At 34.9% G+C, this 22,480-nt stretch overlaps 3 protein-coding genes across 3 annotated transcripts in view; 1 reads left to right on the forward strand and 2 right to left on the reverse strand.

The window, feature by feature from the left end:
* The first annotated feature begins 9,019 nt into the window (after positions 1–9,019).
* Positions 9,020–13,548, forward strand: LOC123312753 (mediator of RNA polymerase II transcription subunit 9). The gene is made up of 4 exons (XM_044897221.1): positions 9,020–9,249; positions 9,304–9,409; positions 13,174–13,368; positions 13,411–13,548. The coding sequence occupies exons 1-3, from the start codon at positions 9,143–9,145 to the stop codon at positions 13,315–13,317; spliced, it is 357 nt and encodes a 118-aa protein (XP_044753156.1). The 5' UTR covers positions 9,020–9,142; the 3' UTR covers positions 13,318–13,368; positions 13,411–13,548.
* Positions 11,608–13,119, reverse strand: LOC123312748 (protein adenylyltransferase Fic). Its single transcript, XM_044897216.1, has one exon. It carries the CDS (start codon positions 12,903–12,905, stop codon positions 11,613–11,615), a length of 1,293 nt encoding a protein of 430 aa, XP_044753151.1. The 5' UTR covers positions 12,906–13,119; the 3' UTR covers positions 11,608–11,612.
* A 6,284-nt stretch (positions 13,549–19,832) lies between the features above and the next one.
* The window catches only part of LOC123312747 (GTP-binding protein 1), a 42,284-nt gene continuing 39,636 nt past the window's right edge, over positions 19,833–22,480 (reverse strand). Inside the window, exon 10 of the mRNA XM_044897215.1 lies at positions 19,833–20,514. Coding sequence (XP_044753150.1) covers positions 20,240–20,514 — 275 coding nt within the window. The 3' untranslated portion in view covers positions 19,833–20,239. The remainder of the gene's footprint in view (positions 20,515–22,480) is intronic.

The raw sequence follows: 22,480 nt of genomic DNA on the forward strand, positions 1-22,480 counted from the left end.
TATAATGTTAATCCACAAAGAAACTTCTATAATAATCGTAATGAAAATTATCCAAATGCGAATAATCATCGTAATGAAAATATTCCTAATTTTACATTCGAAGAATTAACTCACGCTGAAGAAGAAAAGCGAAAAGAGAATTTTTATAATCAATCAAAACCTTCTACGTCAAAGATGCAATCAAATGCCAATCAAAATTTTCGTCAATCAGCCGAAAAACTCGCATTGACTTAAACCAAACGTTAGAATATCATAATCAATTACCCTATATAGAATTTGAATATCCGAAATGTAAATTATTGATTGATAGTGGATGTTCAGTTTGTCTAATTGATCCAAAATTCGCTTATAATAATTTTAAAGAAAATATTTTTAGAGAAGATACTACCCTTACTGCATGTTTCAGATCCCAAACGTCAAATGAAAAAGTTTTATTGCCTTTATTTCCCGAATTAAAAATGAATGATTGTCATCCCTTTGTTCTTTATAAATTTCATAAAAATTATGATGGTCTAATAGGAGCAGATTTTCTTAATAAATACGATTTGAGAATTGATTTCAAAAATATGGTTTTAGAAAATGATTATTGTCAAATCCCTTTCAAATATCAACAAGTTTGTCAAAATCCAACAAGAATTCCTATAGATTTGAGTCACTTAGAACCTAAAATAAAAAGTCAACTTATAAAAATCTTTCAAACTAATGATAAAGTCCTTCAATTGCCGGGTCAACCGTTGAATTTTTCAAGTAAAATAAAACATAGAATTAGAACGATCGATGAAAATCCAGTTCACTCTAAAATTTATCGTTATCCAGAGATTCATCGTGAAGAGGTGAAAAACCAAATTGAAGATTTATTAGAAAAGAAAATAATCAGACCGAGTATATCTCCTTGGTCATTTCCCGTAGTAATTGTTCCTAAAAAACAAGACTTATCCGGAAAAACTAAATGGCGTATGGCCATAGATTATAGAAAGTTAAATGAAAAAACTATTGACGATAAGTACCCATTACCCCAAATTGACTCTATTTTAGACAAACTCGGTAATAAAAAATATTTTACAACCTTAGATTTAGCATCCGGATTTCACCAAATAGAGTTGGATGAAAATTCGATTGAAAAAACTGCTTTTACTGTCGAAAACGGACATTATGAGTTTTTAAGAATGCCTTTCGGACTTAAGAATGCGCCAGCAACTTTTCAGAGATTAATGAACGAAGTTTTGAAAAATTTTATTGGAAAGATATGCTATATTTATATGGATGATCAGAGGCGTAGCAAGCTCTTGTGACACCCGGGGCGGAATTTCAACATGTCGCCCCCCAACATTACATAACATTGTTGAGCCTTTTTTGTTTGTTAACAAAATTACAAGTTTTTATTTGAAGTGTTTGAAACATGGGCATAGAGGTGTGAAGGGCAACACGTAAAATATTATATTTCAATGAAAAAAATCAGTTTTTTGCACAAATTCAACAACTTATCAGCATCTTTTCTTTCAGAACTTCTTTTTTCTGACTTTGCTCTCTGCAAACTGAGAAATAGTCTCATCAAAGTCGATCCCTCTGGCTACACCATGCTCATTGGATAAAATAGCCAAGCAAGATAGTCGAGCTTGGCTCATAGTAGATCTGAGATAATTTTGAATAAGCTTAGTTTTGGAAAAACTCAGAAACACATAATGTAAGGTAAACTCCAAGTGCTAACGTTAAATTTGGAACAGAATCTGGAAGCTCATACTCGACATTAAACTGCAATAGTCTCAAAGAACTCCACTTCAGAGCTTCTTCTTCAGGAACGCTAGCCGAACTTTTAAAAACCTCCTCAGACGTGGGATTTCTTTCAAAATGTCTTCTGAAGACATTTTCTCATAACTCCAAACTAAACTGCCAACTAATTCTAGCAATTCAGTTTCTGAACTCTTCAGCAAGTTCTTGGTCTGCAAGATAGCACACCTGAGTGATATCACTTCCATGCCTTAGCAACGAGTGTTTATTTTTTGTTGAAACGTGTCAATGCACCCTAACATCGATCGTCCGATATCTTTTTCTCCGGCATAGATTTCCTTCTTCTGAAGGTTCTTTTTTTGGCGGTAGGAATTTTCATCTCGTCACAAATACCTTTCGCAAATTCCATTGCCTTTTCCACACGAATTTCCCTGTTTTCAATCAAAAAGGCCATTAAACTTCTCATTATGATGAGGCACTTTTCGACACTGTAGGAATAAGTGTCGAAAAGTTCCTCATAAGAATGAGAAGTTTAAAAGCCTTTTTTCTTCTAGTGCACTATTCCATAGACTCAAATAGCACAGGAATGAAAAATCACATTCTGCTGTTAATAAAGTTTGAGCTGCTCTTCAAGTGTGGATAGTTTCTGAAGGGTCACAAAGTTCCTCAATGCTATGTCGGCAATCTTCTTGGAACTTTGGAATACAGTCTTAACAGCTTCATACTGAGCACTCCACCTTGTCAGTCCTCCTGCTACTTCTCAACAGATCGACCTTCACTAAATTGCGAAAGTGTGCATATGTAGATTACCTACCTCTGCTCCTCATCCTATCACATTTCGAACTATCAAAACGCGTGGGAAAACAAAACTCACCCAAATTCCTAAATAGCTGCCAGATCAAGGGCGGATCCACGATTTTTTCTGGGGGGGGCACAACGGGCAGACGAGCAAAAAAATCAACAGTAACTGCGAGAAATGAACTTCACTTTTATTTTTAAGAGTTCAAGTATGTATAGAAAGATCCGCCCGTCTGAGGGGGGCACGGGGGCACGTGCCCCCCCCCCTAAATCCGCCCTTGTGCCAGATCGAAGAGGTAGAATAATCTGGACCACTGATTCAATATTTTATTTCTGTACGATTATACGTACACCACGGCACCAATAACACAGCTAGTCTAGATTACCACAAAGAAGCACAAGCAATAAACGAGTAAACGGCGCTTGCGTATTATTGCTGTCGAATTTAGGTACTGACGCAGACGCACTGAGGATGAATGACGAAATAAAACTACTGGAAGAGGCAGGCGCAGTGGAAACATAATGGGTCATAAATCACTCCACTCGGACACTCGCTGCTCCTACTCTATTCAGCCCTGACTACAAGTTTCCTTCTCGACGCCATCGTACTCTTTGCTCACTGTTCCGCTCCTCTCTTAGTAGCCATTTTCAAAGATTAACCTTCCTCTTTGCCATTATACGATATCTATCCTAATAGATAATCGTACTTCACCCACAATTTTAGCGATCGTACGTAAACTATATCTAAAATCGATCCGACTTAGATGTACTTCTTTATTTTTTGCTAGGAAAATACGCTCTAATCAAATATAAGCCTCTCAAGATACATTTTTGTCACCCCCACAGTTCTGGCACCCGGGGCGGTCCGCCCCCTCCGCACCCCCCTTCCTACGCCTCTGTGGATGATATAATTATATTTTCAGAAACTATCGAACAGCATTTAGCTGATATCCATAATATTCTAGAAACACTTGCATCGGAAAATCTGAAAATTCAGTTAGATAAATGTCATTTCTTTAAAACAGAAATTGAATTTCTTGGTCATGTAATTACTCCTGAAGGAATCAAACCAAATCCAAATAAATTAGAAGCTATTCAAAATTATCCTATTCCTAAAACACAGAAAGAAATTAAATCTTTCCTTGGTCTTATAGGATACTACAGAAAATTCATTCCTAATTTTGCGAAAATTACTAAACCATTGACAATGTGTTTGAAGAAGAATGCGAAAATTAATATTGATAATTCTGATTACATTGAATCCTTTGAATTATGCAAAAATAATTTATTGAATCACCCAATACTTCGATATCCCGATTTTAATGCGCCCTTTGTTTTGACAACTGATGTGTCAGGTTTTGCGATAGGTTCCGTTTTATCTCAAGGAGAACCACCTGATGATCTTCCGATCGCCTACGCAAGTCGTACTCTAAATCCCGCTGAAACTCGATATAGCACGATAGAAAAAGAATTATTATCAATTGTTTGGTCATGTAAGCATTTTCGACCATACCTCTACAGAAGGAAATTCACGATCTATACAGATCATAAACCATTAATTTGGCTATTTTCGTTAAAAGAACCGAATTCAAGATTAATGCGCTGGAGAATTAAGTTAGAAGAATACGATTACGAAATCAAGTATAGAAAAGGATCGATGAATAATGCCGATGCATTAAGTAGAATTATATGGAAATCTGAAAATGAGAAAACGTATGAAAACTTCTTAAAATTAAATGAAAATAATGAAATTCCTGAATCTAATAATGTTAAGGAAAAAGAAGGAAATTTATTTAAAGCTCCAAAAAAGTATTCATTTGCACACTGTGTATCTAGCGATCTAGAAATGAGTAAAGGTATCGCGTCAATTTTTAAAAATAAATACGGAAATGTAGATGAATTGAAGCTACAAAATAAGACTATTGGTGAAGTCGCGTTTATTAGAAAAGACAATAAGAATATTTATTATTTAATAACGAAAGAATTTTATTTCGATAAACCTAATTATGAAAATGTTTTTGAATGTTTAATCAAGCTTAAAGAATTATGCGAATATAATAATGACAAATATTTAGCATTACCGCGATTAGCAAGTGGCTTAGATAGACTAGAATGGTCATGCATTTACAATATGATCAAATATATTTTCAACGAATCAAAAATCAATGTAGTTATTTATTATCTCTCAAGACCAAAAAATGAGTATACTGAAGAGTTTAATGGAATCGAAGATGACGAAATTTCTTTGATTAATCACATATCAGATGATGAACTAGACGAATGCGTTGATCTTTTAACTAACCCTAATGAGGAATTGCCAGTTTTAGAAAATGAAGATTTAAGTGAATTAAAAACAGGAAATGTTATTATACACAGCGATGTCACAGTTCATAGTGGTATTGAAAACCCCATTTTAGAAATTCCTTACACTGAAAGAAGCGCAAATGCCTATCCGTTACAAATTATTTTCAAAACAGCATCGAATTTTAATGTTACGAAAATTAAATTATTTGGAGATAAACTCAGATTAAGAGTGTCCATTAATTCAATTGATAAAGATATTTTTCAGTTTATTAAAGAATTCGTACAACCTAAAAAGTCATACACAATATATTTCGCGTCTCAGGAATTAGAAAAACCTTTTATAAACATTTTACAGAATAAATTCGATTATAAAACCCTCAATTTCAAAATTTCAAATATTTTACTAGAAGATATAGAAGATAAAGAAGAACAACTTTTAAGAATTCAACAATATCATGAAACCAAGACTATTCATCGTGGCTTAAGAGAAAATTTAATAAGTTTGAGAAAAAAGTATTATTGGCCGAATATGAATAAAGATGTTCAAAATTATATTAATGCATGTGAAATTTGTCAAAAGAATAAGTACGAAAGAACACCGATTGAATTACAGTTTAAACCAAACCCGATAGGATCAAAACCTTTCACACACATTTATTGTGATACTATAAGATTTGGACAAAATTATTGTTTGAGCATTGTAGACTCATTTTCAAGGTTGGGTCAGTGTTACCCTTTACTTCAGAAAACGGGAACAGAAATTGTGGATAAATTAATAATATTTTTCAGTCATTATGGCATTCCTATAAAAATAACATGTGACAATGGACTTGAATTTAAAAATAGCGTAGTACAAGATTTTTGCAGAGTCCATCAAATAGAAATTCATTATATTACTAATTACAATCCTAATTCAAATGCTCTAGTAGAAAGATTCCATTCAACCCTGATCGAACAAATGAGAACTATTGAATCTAAAAACTCATCATTCCAAAGTAAATTGGCACAAGCCTTGTTAAGTTATAATAATTCAAATCATTCCAGCCTAGAATTAACGCCTATGCAAATAATAAAAGCAGATCAAAATTATTCTTTACCAATCGAACAAACTCACAATGAGAAAATTCAAAATTACGTTGAGAATTATATTGAGAATTTAAATGATATAACGAAACATTTGGAGAAAAATCAAAAGCGGGCAACCGAAAAGTTAGATAAATTAAACGAAAAGCGTTCAGCAAAAAGTACTCATGAATTAAATGAAAACCCCACTTTTATTAAAAATCCAATAACGCGTAAACTCGATCCCGTGTATAAAAAAGTAGATATTCGCGAAATCGATACACATAGAATTCAAGATAATAAAAATAAGCACATTTATCATAAGAAAATTTTGAAACAAAGAAAAAAGTAGTTGAATATTTTGTTTCAGATCAAGATGAAATACGTCACATTTATTTTCATAATACTCGAGGTAGTAGAATTAATAACGAACCTCACAATTATTCCCTTAGAAAATAATATTCTTCCAATCTTATTAGGAAAAGCCTATATTACGAAAAGGCATATACAATTGATTTATCATATTGATTTGAGTCAAATTGAAGACCTAATAATCAAATATCAAAAAGAGATTGATCATTTTGAAAATAAACAACTAGGGTTTTCTCAGACAGCACACTATCAGTATTTACAGCATTCAAATTTAATAAATGTAAAAACATTAGAAGAACTTTTAACTCAGAGAATTAGAGAAAAAAGAGGATTGATTAATGTTGGAGGCAAAATATCAAAGATACTATTTGGAACATTGGATTCTGATGACGAAGAGCTTTACCAAAGTTATTTTGAAAGTATAAAGAAAAACGAAGAGACACTTATGAGGAATCAAAAACAAATTGCTACTATTATAAATGAGTTGAAAAATAAGTACATTAATAAATTTCAGAAATTAACTGAAAATTTCAAATTGCTTCGTACTGTACCTCAATTAGAACGTATTGAACAAATGCATCTAATGACTTTTGAAATTAAAGACATCAAAAATATTTTGGATGAGATTCAAACAGCAGTGAGCTTTGCAAGATTGCACATCCTGCATGAATCTATTCTCCCTTACACAAAATTCGCGGAAATTGTCAAAAACGATACTATCATTCCAATGCATCATTTAAAAGATTATTTTCAGATATGTCATACTAAAGTCATTTTCAAAGAAAAAACATTATTGTTTCTAATTTCAATTCCAACGGTTTACGAGGAAAAATATAATCTATACAAGTTTTACTATATCCCTCAACGGAATTTGTCCCTTCCTTTCACAAACCCCTATATGCTCACTCGAGACGAAGAACTAAGATGGTCCACAAAACAATGTCATCAAGTAGAGGAAGACTACCTCTGTGATCAAGATTCCCTCGACAGGCCTCCAGAATGCATGAAAAATGTTCTGAAAACTCATCTAGAAAGCTGTCCCAGAAGAGAATCACCCTCAGCACCAAATTTAAAAACATTGGAAGATGGAAATATTTTATCGATTAATAATTTGGAAATTCAAGAAAAATGCCCACAGCAGACAAAGTATCATTTTACCCCGCCAATGGCTATAATCCAGTCCAAGTGTATCATAAGTAACAATCAAAAGGAAATTTACCCCATCCAAGTTAAGAACGAGGAAAAATACATCGTTCTACCAAAACCCACATTTTTTACTAATCACTCCAAGGAAGAAGAGAAAGAAGACTTCAACGTCAAGGATGAAGAGATTCCAGATATCCAGCTAGATGAAATTGAAGACTGGAAATGGAATTCATCGATATCAACATTTATGATTATTTTGATTCTTATAATAATTTTAACAGTTATTTGGGTAATTTGTAAAGTTTTTCATAATTTTAAAGCTACACCTCAAAGAGGTGATACCTTTATCCAAAGGGGGGAGGAATTATGTAATCGCACCCCATATTAATTCAATGTTACTTATCAAGGTTAACCATAAGTATTGTATATGACTATGTTGCAGCCTGCAAAGTCAGCAGTGAACACCTGCAGTGCTGAGTCACATCCTTTAGATAAGATATTTGTATAAAAGCATCTTCTTCCTTGCCTTCAAGAAGAAATAGATCTAGAGCCTTAGTCGATAGTCATAGTTTACACAGAATATTCAAATATTCTCTATTGTAAATAAAGTGTTTTTTAAAAACCAAGTCTTCATCCCAAAATTCATAATTATATGTATAATCAAAGAGTAACCAGTTGGTTACTCTTTGGTATAATTATAATATATAGATATATGGTTCTGTGCAGTGAAGCTTAGAACCAAAGATTAACCTCTTTGTGATTGGAACTCAGAAGCATTGAACTCTAAAACAACTGGAACGGCATCTCGACTGAGGAAAACTGAAAGGTAGAGGGTGTGTTCATAAAACTTACTCCGAGAGTAGAGTATGAGTATGGTCATGCTCAGAGAGCATACTCTGAGGAACTAAAAGTACGTTTGTGAACGCTTCGGGTAATCAGAGCTTACTCAGAGCTTGCTCTAAGTAAGTTTGTGAACGCAACCAAGATGTAGAGCAATATATCTCTCTCTGCGCTCTGTCAATTGGTTTATAACGATGTAAACAAAAACAACCCTATGCGTTGAAGTGAGACGACTGCTGCGTCCGACGTCTGATTCGGTTATTCGATTGGTTGCCGAACCATTAGAAAGAGATGGGTTGCTCTACATCTTCCGTCTCAGTTGGACACACTTTTCGTCGTATTTCGGTACCTGAGGGGCCCTTCCAGTTCTTTTAGGCCTGCCGCAGACATGCAACTTTTCAGTTTCGCGATAGTTGCACAACAGTTTGATTGCAAGCGGTTCGAGGGCGCCCACATACGCAATCACTTAGTTTGTGTCGAGGCTGAAACTATTCGATCGCAAAACTTTTCAGTTGCATGTCTGCGCGGCCCCATATAAATGCATTGTACTCATTTCTGCAACTAAACAGTTGCAAAACAAAAAATTGCATGTCTGCGGCAGGCCTTAGAGTTCAATGCTCAGAAGTGATTCTAAGCTATGGAGCCATATTCTGAGCATTGAACTTCTTTCTTGAGTTCAATGGTTTGAGAAAGAGAAGAAGAAACACTCTATGGAAGAAAAGATAACCTACTTCTATCACACAACAGAACACAAAATAATGTTGTTTACCAGTCTCTGTGTGTATACTTTCTGTGGTGTGTACTTTCTTTTTCAACGTACGCAAATTATTATAACTTGTGATTAACATTATTTTTCAATAATTTAATATATAAGATTATAAATAAGTGAACTATGGAAATGAATGAAGTAAGCCAAACAAGTGAAGATAATAGTAAACCATTAACTGTAGAAGAGTTCAACTTCGAATTCCTTCCAATAATATATGGAATAATACGCAGGTATGTAAAAACTGACTGCGATGTCTATTTTTCAAAGAAGATTTTCTATTTTAGAATCGAAAAAGATCATCATGATACTGCAGCTAAGACAAAAGAATCCCAGGAATGTGCTCAAAAAGTATTAGAACTTCAGAAACATCTAGATCAAGCAAGAGCACAGGTAATTGATTAGTAGGAGGGCTTCAGCCCAATAGGGTATTGGAAGTAACATGTTGAACATTGATGTAGACAAGGGGAGCCGTGAAGGTCAATGTAGTTTTATCATTAATTGCTCGATAATTTAGTAAATGAAACCCCCTTAAATCAACAATCTACAGAGGTGTTTTTTACATAGGACTTGGTCAGATTGCTCAGAATTGAATATCAAATGATAGTCAGATGAAGTAGAGACACTATTGAACAAAAAAAATTTACTTCATATTATTTTTCCTCACATTTCGAAAAAATCCGTCGCCTCTTTGATGGTTAAAATGAATGCCTTTATGAGCGGAATTATATAAATCATAGAAGCCAGACAAAATTTCTCTATTTATTTATTTCTATACGGGATCAACCCCATTATATAAAACATATTAATATCACAATGATTTCCAACCTTAATATGCTAAGAAAATAACAACATAATATCATAAGTATCACATAGAATGCCAAAACAGTAACAAAATTAAAAATTGTCTCTTATCTGTCTCTTAAAATGTGACAAAGTAACACCGAAAACATCAACATTCCCACCATTCAACAATCTTAACGTCCTCTCAATAGGCAAGTGCATAGCATAGTTGGTTGTATGATGGAGTATGAAAAACAATTGATTACTGATTGCTGGGTGTGTTGGACGGACTAACCCAAACCTGCCACCGCGACCAACGGTCTATTGTAGCACATGAAAAACAATCTATTGGTTCTCAGTAAACGTCGAGGTATGTTGAAAGAGACCCTTTCTAAGAGTTCGGGACAAACCACCTGGCCATTCAAAAGTTTATAAAGAAAAACTAAATCACCATGAACACGCCTATCTCGAAGACTCCTCATCCCCAGCACCGACATTGCCTCGTCATACACATGATCATCCGGGACCCTCATATGAAGCCTGAAAAGACAGAACCGAAAAAATCTATTCTGGATTTCTATAAAAGAGTCCATGTCTATGGATAGAGCATTTCAGATTTACATCACACTGATAGGCACACAAACCATCAATGACACAAACATATTTTTCTAATCATGTATAGAAATGAGATAATAATAATAATTGAACTCTAAAATACTTGAACGGCATCTAGATGCAGGCAAACTGAGAGAGACTGAAAAGGAGGATGTAGAGCAATCTATCTCTCTCTGCGCTCTGTCAATTGGGATATAACATCGTAAACAAAAACAACCGGTGTGTAGAAGTGGATACGACTGCTTCGTCCGACTTCTGATGCGGTTGCCGAACCATTAGAAAGAGATGGGTTGCTCTACATCTTCCGTCTCAGTTGGACACACATTTCGTCGTATTTCGGTACCTAAGAGGCCCTTCCAGTTCTTTTAGAGTTCACTGAACTATACACATCAAAGTTAGATACTTTTCTGATAAAACTTGAGCTTTTGGAAAGATCACTAAAACTTTTAAGTTATACTGCTTAACAAATTAAATTCTTAATGAAAAGTTGTTGAGAATGGAGAATTCTCCTCAATTTGGGTTATCACAGCATATGCAAGTTTGAACTGAATAATTATGAGTTTTTCGAATGCACCGCAGAAACTATTCAAAATCATTCTTCAAATATGAGGTTTCAAAATTTAAATCGCTTCGTTTTTAGTTCACGATTTGCCAACAGCGCCTACTGGAAAATGAAAAGAACAATGGTTTGTTTTTAAAATAACAGCTGTTGATTTACAGCCATCATAAGGCTCTTACTCACCAGCAAGCCTCAACAGCTACCTGCCATAAAAATCCCATAAAATTTTACGATCTTCCTCGCTCGTGGCAGACAGCCATCTTTGTCTATCGCATCAAGATAGTGTATTTGTTGTCCGTTATTATCAACGCATATTTCAGTCGATGCTGCCAACTTGTGCAATAGAAACGAAACGCTTTAAATTTTAAATACCCATTTTCACTTTTGGGTATTTGAAATAATTTTTTTTGGGAAAGGGATGAAATGGTTATTTCAAAATGTGACAAAAGACATTTCATAAAAAATACATCATTTTCGTCAGAAGGAGTATTCCCTATTCATGAAAACGACTCGAAATCACAAAAATTCAAGCTTTACCAATACTTTGCATAGTAAACTTTGAAATTATCGCCATTGCCATAAAAAAGACAATAGTAATGGCAGCTTTATTGAGATAAAAAAAATATTTATCAAATATAATCAATAATTTATTATTTCCTTTTCTTCAATTTCTATCGATCTAACTTCAGTCCCGTACATGTACATATCTAAAATTTGGATGGTACATTGTGCTATAAATCTAACAAATGGTCTCACATCCCCTAAATTGGCAGCATTTAAAGCATCATAATATTTTTCTCTTTGTTCCTTCAGTACCATAACAGGGGGATAACCTGCACGAATCAGAATTAAATTCATTACTAATCGACTAGTACGACCATTTCCATCAGAAAATGGATGTATGTCAACAAGTTTATAATGTGCCAAAGCTGCATAACGAACAGGATGCATATTTTGAGCTTCTTCTGAGTTTAGCCAGTATTCATAAGCTTCCATCATCATAGGAACTTCCTCAGGGGAAGGTGGAATATGTTTTCCAATGAAAACTTTTTCAGAACGAAATCTACCTGACTTCACAGGATCTACATGACCCATTACTCTTCTATGGATTCCCAATATATCGTTGACACTAATGAATGCTTTTCTAGTCAACAATTTTACATATTTCATAGCTAACTGGAGTCCTAATACTTCATTGTGTTCAATGATACTTTTTCCAGAAATAACTTGACCAGTTTCAAGCAAATATTTTAATTGATCTATGGTCATTGTATTTCCTTCAATGCCAACTGTATGATAGATATGTAAATAATATGCTTGCTTTTTGATATTGTCGAATGAATCTTTACTAAACATTTCTTTCAAAATATCTCGTTTACCATCTATTGTTTTCAACATTTCTGAATCTAATTTATCTACTATTTGTGCTGTCCTCCTCCTATTAATAAGGGCAGCGGGATGATCAGGGGAATGAGTTAATGCTTTGAAATACAATTCATCCGCTGATACAATGTCCTTTTGAGTTTTCTCCAAAAACTCTCCATATTTATTCAACACATCTGCATCAGCAGGAGCCATCGCAGCTGCATGTTCAAACAATTTCATTGCTTTATGTATTTTTCCTGAAATGTGAAAGGCAAGAGCTGCTTGCAGAGTATTATGCACTTCTGTCTCTGATACTGGTTCTCTGGAATTTTCATTTGTTTTTGGAGGGTCTAAAACAGCATTTAAACCTTGTAAAATCGTATCATCATCTAAGGAATAATAACTGAGACTTGTTTCATCAGTTGGTATAAAATCCTCAAATAAAGGAACCTCGAATTTTTTCACAGGCCTTCTGAGGTACTTGTAAAAAACATAATGCTGCAAAGATGTGAGAATTACACATAAAACGGAGATAATTACTGATATGAATATAACAAAACTATTCATTTTACAATACTGTTATTTGTGCATATTTCATTTTTCGAAGATCAACGTGATTTTGTGTCGGTCTTGAAAAGTGTCATTTAATTTCCTCCCCTTCACGGTATTCGAAGATAGGTATCCCAAAACCTGGGAATTCCATTTTCAATGTTAAATGTTACTTATCGACTTTTAAATCTACCATTTTTGCCACATACTTATGTCAAAGTCATACGTCATCTGAAATTAAAAATGAATTCCGCTTGTGATGAACTCGATTTCATTTTTGTTACAGATTCACCAACTCCGCGGAATTGGATACAATAAAGAACAGCAATTATCAAATTTGGAATCCCTGAAAGTTCAACTGAAACTTAAACAGGAATTATTACAGAAATATCGATATATGTTTCCATTCGATTCTATGACTTCAAAATAAATACACGTTTTTCTGTGGATAAACGTCAAATCATAGAAGAAGCTGAAATATTTCAAACATAGACCTAATAAAATGTATTATTAGGTCTATGATTTCAAAGCATCAACAACATCAACAAACGAAATGATCAGGTTTCTGATTAGGATTCTTGCAAATAATGAACAATTAGTGCAAAAATTAAGTGAATCTTACCCTATGAGAAGGGCGGCTCAAATTATTGTTAAACTTGCATATAGTGGCAAAAATTTTATTGAAGCTAAACAATGGGACAAGAGGATGAATCCAGAACAGTTCAGAAGTTTTATGCAAGATGTTTCAAGAAATTTCCAAAATCAGATCAAAGAAGCTGAAAATAAAATAAAACGTAAAATGAAGTAGTATTTATTCCTTTAATTTTTTTTTTTGTAAAAAATGGCCAATACAAGGATTCTTATGGTAGAAAGCTTATATTTTACATTGAAATAATATATTGTACATATTAGATACTGTGTATTTTATTCATTCAAGTTGCAGTAAAATGGAGAAGCCTATAACATCTTCAGTTATCGATTTACTTAGATATACATTGAATTGAGGTTCACAGGTTATATAACTAACGAGGATTGTAGAATTTCCACAAGACTTAATATTACTACTGTGGAGATTCAGGTTGAGTCAATTGCTTGGAGCTTTACAAACAAAAAAGAGCTCTGTCTGGAATATCTGATTAAACTTTTATAATAACTTCTTGTCTTATGTGAAAATTTATCTTGTGTTTTGTGACTAATTTTTCCCATGAATAAGTTGTATTTACAAAATGTCTATATCGCACAAGTTGTGACACACTGTAACATTTCGAAAATTTTTGAAAAATGGCATTTAAAAATTTCAATTTGTAATTTTTACTCCAAGTTTTTGTCTGTGCATGGTTGTAATGAGTACCCAACTATTCTTCTTTCGAATTATTTTTCACTTTACCTGTTTATTACCACTTAATTGTTTTGTTTGAAAATGTCACCTCAGTATTCCACTGGAGGTGCGATATGATTAGGCAAAATAATCATGTAGTGGTATTGTTCTATTTTATTCAGAAACAATATCTTCCTACTGTTATTTCGTGTAGCTTTTTTTTATAACCTCATTTACTAGTGTACTGCCGTACTACCACTAGTGGGCTGCCGTATCGTATAACAGTTTGACAGGGGTTCCTTATTCTGAGCAAATAATAAACATTTTTCACAAGAAAGCAATGCGCATACGTGGATTTTCTATCATCGTTTCAGAAATGCTATTCAGAAGTGAGAAATTTTTTTTTCATATTAGCCATATGAGCTTCACAAAGTGAAAAAAATCACACAGGGTGTTCAGTTTTGCCTGAGCGGATCGAACTTCTTTTGGCAACATATATTTTTATAAATACCTTTTTACATCGAAACTGAAGGATATTTTATATTTGCCTTTTTTTTCGACGTTATCAAACAAAAGCTTTCGGAATTTTCAGCATAACTGGTATTTTCATCCAATGTTCGTCACTTATTTCCTGCCTGAGCATTAATTTAAGAAGTATTACAGTTACCAACTAATAGTTCAATCAACAGTTCAAGTCCACCAGTTTTCTTTTGAAAAACGCTATGGTAAGAGAAAAATAGTTATTTTCCTATCAAGTGCGGAAAGTGATACTTGCCCGCACGAAACTGCCGAAACGATGCGAAGCAGAGTTCGGGTAAGCAGTTGAGTAAGGGTTTCTCATCGTTGGCTATCGGTGCATAGAGACATGACAGAATTCAATTTACCCTATATATTTGCGTGTGGATAAAACCCTTGTTAATCCATTCCCGCACGCAAATGCGTGCGGGAAAGAAATAGCAGGCGTTTTTCCCGCACCTTTTGGGAAAGTGACTTTGCAATTTGAAATGCGTGCGGAAAAAAGGTTGAATGCGAACGCTTGTAGAAAAAAGATTTTTTCCAATCATAATGTTTGGAAAGCTGTTTTTTCCACCCTGCATATCAGATATCTCTTCTGAGAGAGACTATCTATCAATATTTGGCTAAAAATTAATTTAAATAGGGTTGGTTCTGCACCACTTCAGATTTCCAAAATATATGAATGACGAATATTGGATGAAAATACTAGTTGTGCTGGAAATCTCGAAAATAAATTCACAAAAAAGCACATACAAAATTTCCTTCATTTCTGATGTGACATAAGAAAAAACTAAGTTGAGGCCAGCTAAATTTTGAAATCAATTGGTATTATAAATACAAATAGTGCAGTACGTGGAGGTTATTTGAATGCAAAAGGTGGGGAAGAATCGATCTTTAAGTACGTTGTTAAGATTAGGGCTTTAATTAAAAATCCCAGTTTTCGACCTCGAGGCGTGTGCGATCGAACTGCCATCTTGGATTTTAGGTACAAATCATTGCTTAATTGATGGTAACCCTAAAACGGTGGCTTTCACGGGAAATAATTAATTAGAGAGATATGGAAGAAGTTCTGAACAGAGTTAATTAAGGAGCAAAGAATTTCCTAAATTTTTTATTCAAAATTTTTTATTGGAGCACACAAATGTGCTAAAATTTAATATGTCAGTAGTTGCAGCTATGTGAAGTTGCAATCAATTATATTAGTGTTCTGTGGTTGCAATCTTAAAAAAACGCGGAAACATTTTGGTTTAGTTTTATTTCATTATTCATATCATCATTAAATGTTCACATAATTATAAAAAATAACTAAAAGGCACTCGAATACTATTATTTAACAGTTTTCTTCATAAACAAAGTTAAAGGCGAAAAGTATATCGCATTTTTTTTAATTCAAAAATAGTACATAAATTATGATGTAAGAGCGTTACAAAAATTTATTTAAACTATATTTTGGTACTTCTCGATTGTTCGGGTTGGTTATTTTGTCGGTATCCTGGTCGAAGTTTTGATCCGTTGCCTGAAAAATGTAGTTATCCTCGTCCTCGCTTTCAATGCGGATTTCCGAGATATATCCTCAGGGTTCTCCATTACAGAAGACACATACAACCGAACATTAGGTCCAGCCTTTCGGCAGCTGCATGCCCCACTACACCCCTTTGTTGCAATTAATAATAACGATTTTTATGAGGAATCGGGAGCTGGTTTTTCTCTTAGATCAATGAAATCTATGGTTTTCCGCTATTGTTATGGGAGCGAGCTCGGCGTAAACTCCATGCTTCCAACTCCAATCGTCAAAAATTTTCTCTATTCCTATCCATTTCTGTTCTTGGTGGTACGTCCTATAGGTGTTGAATTGCGCCGCGTCTTTTGTAGTGGGAAATATGCAATATTAAATTTACTTTTCAGCGTATAGATTTGGCAAAGCGTTGGAAACAAACCTCTTCCAAACTCTCCTTATCCATGTTGTCACCATATAAAAGCTATAAGAAAGCCTCGGCCATCTCCGATTTTGTTCAAGCCTTTCAAACCCATTTCCCTGGATAAATGACAGTTTATCGTTGCATCTCCTACAAGTAGAGTATAATAATCATCAGTGCCTCGTGAAACTTCTCTTATTTCTCAAGCTACATTCACAATCAATTCACGGGCCGAAGTGCACTTCGACACGGAAGCTTAGCAGATGGCATTCTCCGTTACCATTCATAATGAAATTCAAGACTAGCGCGGAATTGGAAATTGACCAAATTTCTTGCAAGCTGAAAACTATCACTTCGGCAAGGAATTTCGTGCCGGCTATGGATGATGCTGATGCTTATGTTTTGATCAGTTACATTTTTGATTCATTTGAGTATTTGGTTCCAAGATTATTGCGAATGGTAAATTTTGTGCCGATGTGCACTTCGGCCCGCGAATTGATTGTGAATGCAGCTTAAGTTATTTTCATTGACTCTAGAAGATTGTAAAAGTAGCAATTACCTTCTGTTCGTCAGGAATTAATCTACAAGAAGACGAAAAAAAGGAAAAAAAGTGCTAACAGACTTATAATTTTTCAGGGCTAATTGCGACTGTGTGCTCTCCAACCGTGACTAAGATGTCTAAAACTATGGTGTATTCACTGATTCGATATTGTTTTTAATTTCGTGGGGATATCGGACCAGTTTCGTTTTTCCCACTGTAGGTAGCGCTGTTTAGAATTTGACCAAAGAGTAACCAAAGAGTGGTTACTCTTTGATTTGACAGAGCATTGATATTTGAAAATAATTTGAATATGTACTTTCCTACGACTAACGAATATGTTGTATTTATATGCGATTATTGGTGTGTGAAAATGTATTAGTTTCGAGAAAGGGGTGTAGAACATTCATTTATTCAACATGTCGTTCAGTAAGTTCAGGTTTCTGTATGGACAATCAAGAACTACAGCTAATAATTCGGTGTTGTTGGAATTTGAGGCAGAAAAAATCAGATGAACGAACATTCGGGAAGGATATAGCTAAGTTTTATGCCAACTTCAGCAATATTTCAAAGAAACTGTATTGGAAATACGTAATGTAAATTGTGAGCATGTATTGAGAATCAGAAATCGATAAATCTATTCGAGTTTGTTCTTCAAATATTCTTCCTGAATAGATATAGTGAAAATTACCTATCTAACAACTGAATATATTGGATATTTGACCAATCAATTGTGTTTTATTAAAATCATATTGAATTACTCCCCTCACGAATTCAAGTTGTCAAACGGAAATTATCTTGAAGAAGAACAGTAAATACTCCTTTGAACCCTTATTCGGTAGTGTTGAAATGTTGACAAATTTGTTTTTACAACGAAAATTGAACTGTAAATCACAAATATTCCTTAACAGCTGACAAAATGGGCCAGTTCATATTTTGCACTCGTTGATCGATATTCGATATCAACGCAAAACAAAATAAAACGAGAGAGTATCTTGGACTTTCTTTGATAGAACAAGGACGATTTTCTGAAATGTTGATGCTTGCAAAAAGTGACAAGTGCACACACCAGTGTTTTAGACATCTTAACCGTGACCTACATATCCTACCACACTCCGGGCATGGATAGTCACCAACCAGATCTGGCCGCCGCTGTATCCTTCTCGAATTTCCATTATAACTGTGTGTGTACCAAAGACCTCCACTGTGACCTTTTCCAAAGTTCCTGTCGCTGTCATCGAGGGCTAGATTTTTAATGCATTGTGAATGTCTAAAACACTGGTGTGTGCACTTGCCATTTTTTCCAAGCATCAACAGTTACCCACAGATTACATGTAATCTGTGCAGTTCACTAAATCGCGGGTATAGGCGAATCCAACTACCGATGAGGGCACTGCGACTTGTCAACAAACATGGCGGAAAATGAGTAATCACGTAGATAGATCTATCTACGGTAATCATCATCTACTCTGTAATCTGTGAACAGACTCGAATGGATTTATTTCGTTTTTCAATATATTTATGCTCACGCAATTGCATTACGTATTTCTAATACAATGCCTTGGGAGGAATATTGCTGAAGTTATCTGTATCCGTCCCGTCCGTTGATCTGAGATTTGGTTTTGCCACTTTTGCCACAATTTCCAACAACAAAGGGTGATTGTTTAACAACACCGAATTCTGAAGCTGTAGTTCTTGATTATTCACAAAGAAAACTGAGCGTCATGTTGAAGAAATGAAAGTTCTATACTCTTTCTCGTAACTAGTACATTTTCACACACCAATAATTGCTTATAGATACGACACATTCGTGAGTCGTAAAAAAAGTATTCAAATTAACGCGCTACCTACATTGGGAAAAACGTAACTGATCCCATATCCCGACAAGAAGTAAAACAAAATCGAATCAATGATTACACCTTAGTTTTAGACATCATAAAATGATTTCGAATATATCGCAACTCCTCCTTTTCATTGCCAGAATAATTTTTTGGTTTGATGTCCTGTCGCAAATTATAATGATCTCTCTGTTCATAGCTATACCCTTTGAGGAGGAAGCATATAAGACCTGAAATTGAAAATTAGAAAGGTACTTGCATATGGCAGACTCCTGTTTCCATATTACAATAATATATTATAAATATAAAAATATATTAATTCAATTATTGAGCATGTTAAACACTTACCTGTGAAATGTTTTACCAACAACCGTTTGTTTTTGTGTTAGTAAAGTAACAAGATGAACACCTAACCATTTTGAAATATGTATTTGTTTACAACATTGACAGCAATGAAAACAAACGTTGATAGAGAACCTTTATCTCATATCGAATTGATTGATATTAGGTTTATGATGAAGAAAAACCATTGACATAACCTGTAATTATGTTATTAAACAGTTTAAACACATGACTGATGAGTCACACAAGGTATTCTTGTATGACCGTTTCCTTTCGCAAGATTTTTCAAAGGAAAAGCCCATGCTCCTTCCTGGTGTTTTATATTATATGGCTATACCAAATCCACCATATAATTTTAAGCAGAATTATAGGCAGAGACTCTGTTATAGGTTACGGTAGACTCATCTTGAAGAAATCATCTGAAGATGTTTTCGAACACTGAGTGTTTTTGAATAGGTAGGTACACATTCAAAAAGATGTCATTCTGAAAATTTATTGCTGATTCAAATAAGAGTTGAAATCACATTTGTACTTCTAATTGTAGCTTGAAGGAGTTATCTTTTTTTATTCATAAATTGGAACTGTGGCATAAATATAAAAAGAGTCGTTAATTTTTGAGGTATTATTGAACAATATTTACAATATTCACAATTAGAATTTGAACCAATAAAAACATTGTCAAAAAATTATTTTTCTTCAACAAGTAAAAATGGATAAACAATGAAAGCATAAAATGAATTCGAATTAAATGAACATTACTGAGCTTGATATGTGCATGAAAAAGGATTAATCTGTTCATCCCCAAAATTACAGTGTGAAATTCAAATTTTGAGTCATTTCAATGGATTAATACCTTTTCATTCATTTCTAAAATATGAATAATATTAGTTGCAACTCTGAGCAGTAGCATTGTATTTATTTATTTGCTTGCTCTGTTTATTTCTGTTTCCTGTATGAGTGGGGGTGGATGATGTGAAAATTCTTGTAATATTGCCAACTGCTTTTGTGCGCCCCTCTCTGAACACTAAGCGTTGACCAGGAATCAGGTATTCTGGATGCTTGATGAAACGGAAGTGAATTAATGCCTTATCTCCAGTTCTCAGGCAATCTTTCGACATAGAAACTATACTAGCTGTTTGTCTGATACTTCCACAATGAACTGAAAATTCAAAACCCAGAAATTAATTCAGTACAAAACCCTTTAGTTAGATCATCTAAAATTAATTATGCAATAATAACCTATTTAACATAGGTGATATAATTCTTTGGATATCCATCGCTAATAACAACATAATTAACATAATGGTCGGCATGGACATGGGCTAGACAGCATTGCAACAATTCATTGCTAGGGCGCCTCGTCAGAGGACACAAGGGAATCTTAGCCTCCTCATATATCTGCGCACCAAAATTAATAATGTACGTATCTGGGTATTGACTCGTTAATCGTTAATTAACGAAGTTAACATTTTCACTTAATTTTTCATTAACGGACTCGTTAACTACCGTTAAATTCATCCCAAGTCCGTTAATCGTTAATCCGGACAAACTACATATTTATCAACCCCCGGTCTGCGCCGCCGTTTTGACAAGTTGGTTAGAAACTATGTACTGTGTGTGAGTGAGAAAAATGTGAGTACAAGAAACTGGACTCATGCGTATTATTCGTTGGATCGTTTTGCCCGAGTTTGCAGCGAGTTTGACGGAAGCTTAACATCCGACAATTCACATGAGCGAGTTTCTCACGACCGCGTTCGTTTTTACCGTCGAGTATGGATGCATCAAAACGTGCAATAGTGGCGTACTTCTTCTTCTTCTTCCTTTTGCTAGTACAATGTCCTGTTTTCTCCAACTTTTCATTCGATGTCCTGTGACGATGAAGTCCAGGAGTCAGCCCATCTCTTCGGTGGTCTTCCTAAGGGTCTAGTTGTGTTCGGTTTTTCCTTGTATGCGGCTTTGGCGAGTCTATCGTCCTGCATCCTCTCTACATGCTGTCTCCATTCTCTTCTTCTCCCTCGTGACCACCTTACGACATCTGGCATATTATCGCACCGCTCCCGGATCTCACTGCTTCGCTGTCTGTCCCACAGATGCCTGCGCTCGCTCGCAGGGTCCTCATTTCGGTTGTTCGTAGTGCTCTTTTCGTCCGGCTAGTGTCCGCTCTCGTTTCCGCTGCGTAGGTGAGGATGGGCCTCACTGCTGTTCTGTAGATCCTTGCCTTGCTGGTTATCGACATGCATTTGTTTTTCCAAATAGTACTGTGCAGACAGCCAGACACTCTTGCTGCTTTATTCACTTGTGCTTTCACCTCATCATATGTGTTTCGGCTGCTTGAAGCTATTATCCCCAGGTATTCAAAACTCATCACTTGTTCGATTGGTTGGTCGTTTAGTGCTAGTTTGCATCGTATCGGTTCCTTGCTGATGGTCATAGACTTGGTTTTCGATATCGAGATGCTTATATTATATTCCTTAGCGGCCTGGTTTAGCTCGAATAGCAGTCGCTGCAAGTCGTCCTCATTCTCTGCTATGAGAACCGCATCGTCAGCGTAACACAATATTTTGAATTGGGTTTGTCCCATCCTGTAACCTCGCCCTACCCACTTCACCCGGCTTATGATGTGGTCCATTACCAGGTTGAAGAGTTCTGGACTCAACTATCTCCTTGCCTGATACCTATCGATATCGGAATTTCCTCTGTGGTTGAGGTGCCTGACTGTATTCTTGTGCTGTTGTTGGTATTGAGTTGTTTTATAACCTGGATAATATTGTTGTTGACTCCTCGTTCTTGGAGGATTTTTAGCACATCCTTTAGTTGCACTCTATCAAATGCTTGAGTTAGGTCAGCAAAGCAGAGGAACGCAGGTTTGTTAAATTCTATGGACTTCTCGATGATTTGTCGCAGTATGAATATAGCGTCGATTGTTGACCTATTCTTCCTAAAGCCTTGTTGTTCTTCGTTGATGCTGATTGTACTTGATAGATGTTGGGTTATAATTTTGGTGAGCAGCTTCATAGTGGTGTTGAGCAGGCTTATGCCTCGATAGTTCCTTGGGTCTTTCTTTGCTCCCTTCTTGTAGATACGTATTGTGATGCTAGATTTCCATTCCTGGGGTACTTCTCCTG

This window comes from Coccinella septempunctata, chromosome 5 (assembly GCF_907165205.1).
Source record: "Coccinella septempunctata chromosome 5, icCocSept1.1, whole genome shotgun sequence".
In the NCBI taxonomy this organism is placed as follows: domain Eukaryota; kingdom Metazoa; phylum Arthropoda; class Insecta; order Coleoptera; family Coccinellidae; genus Coccinella; species Coccinella septempunctata.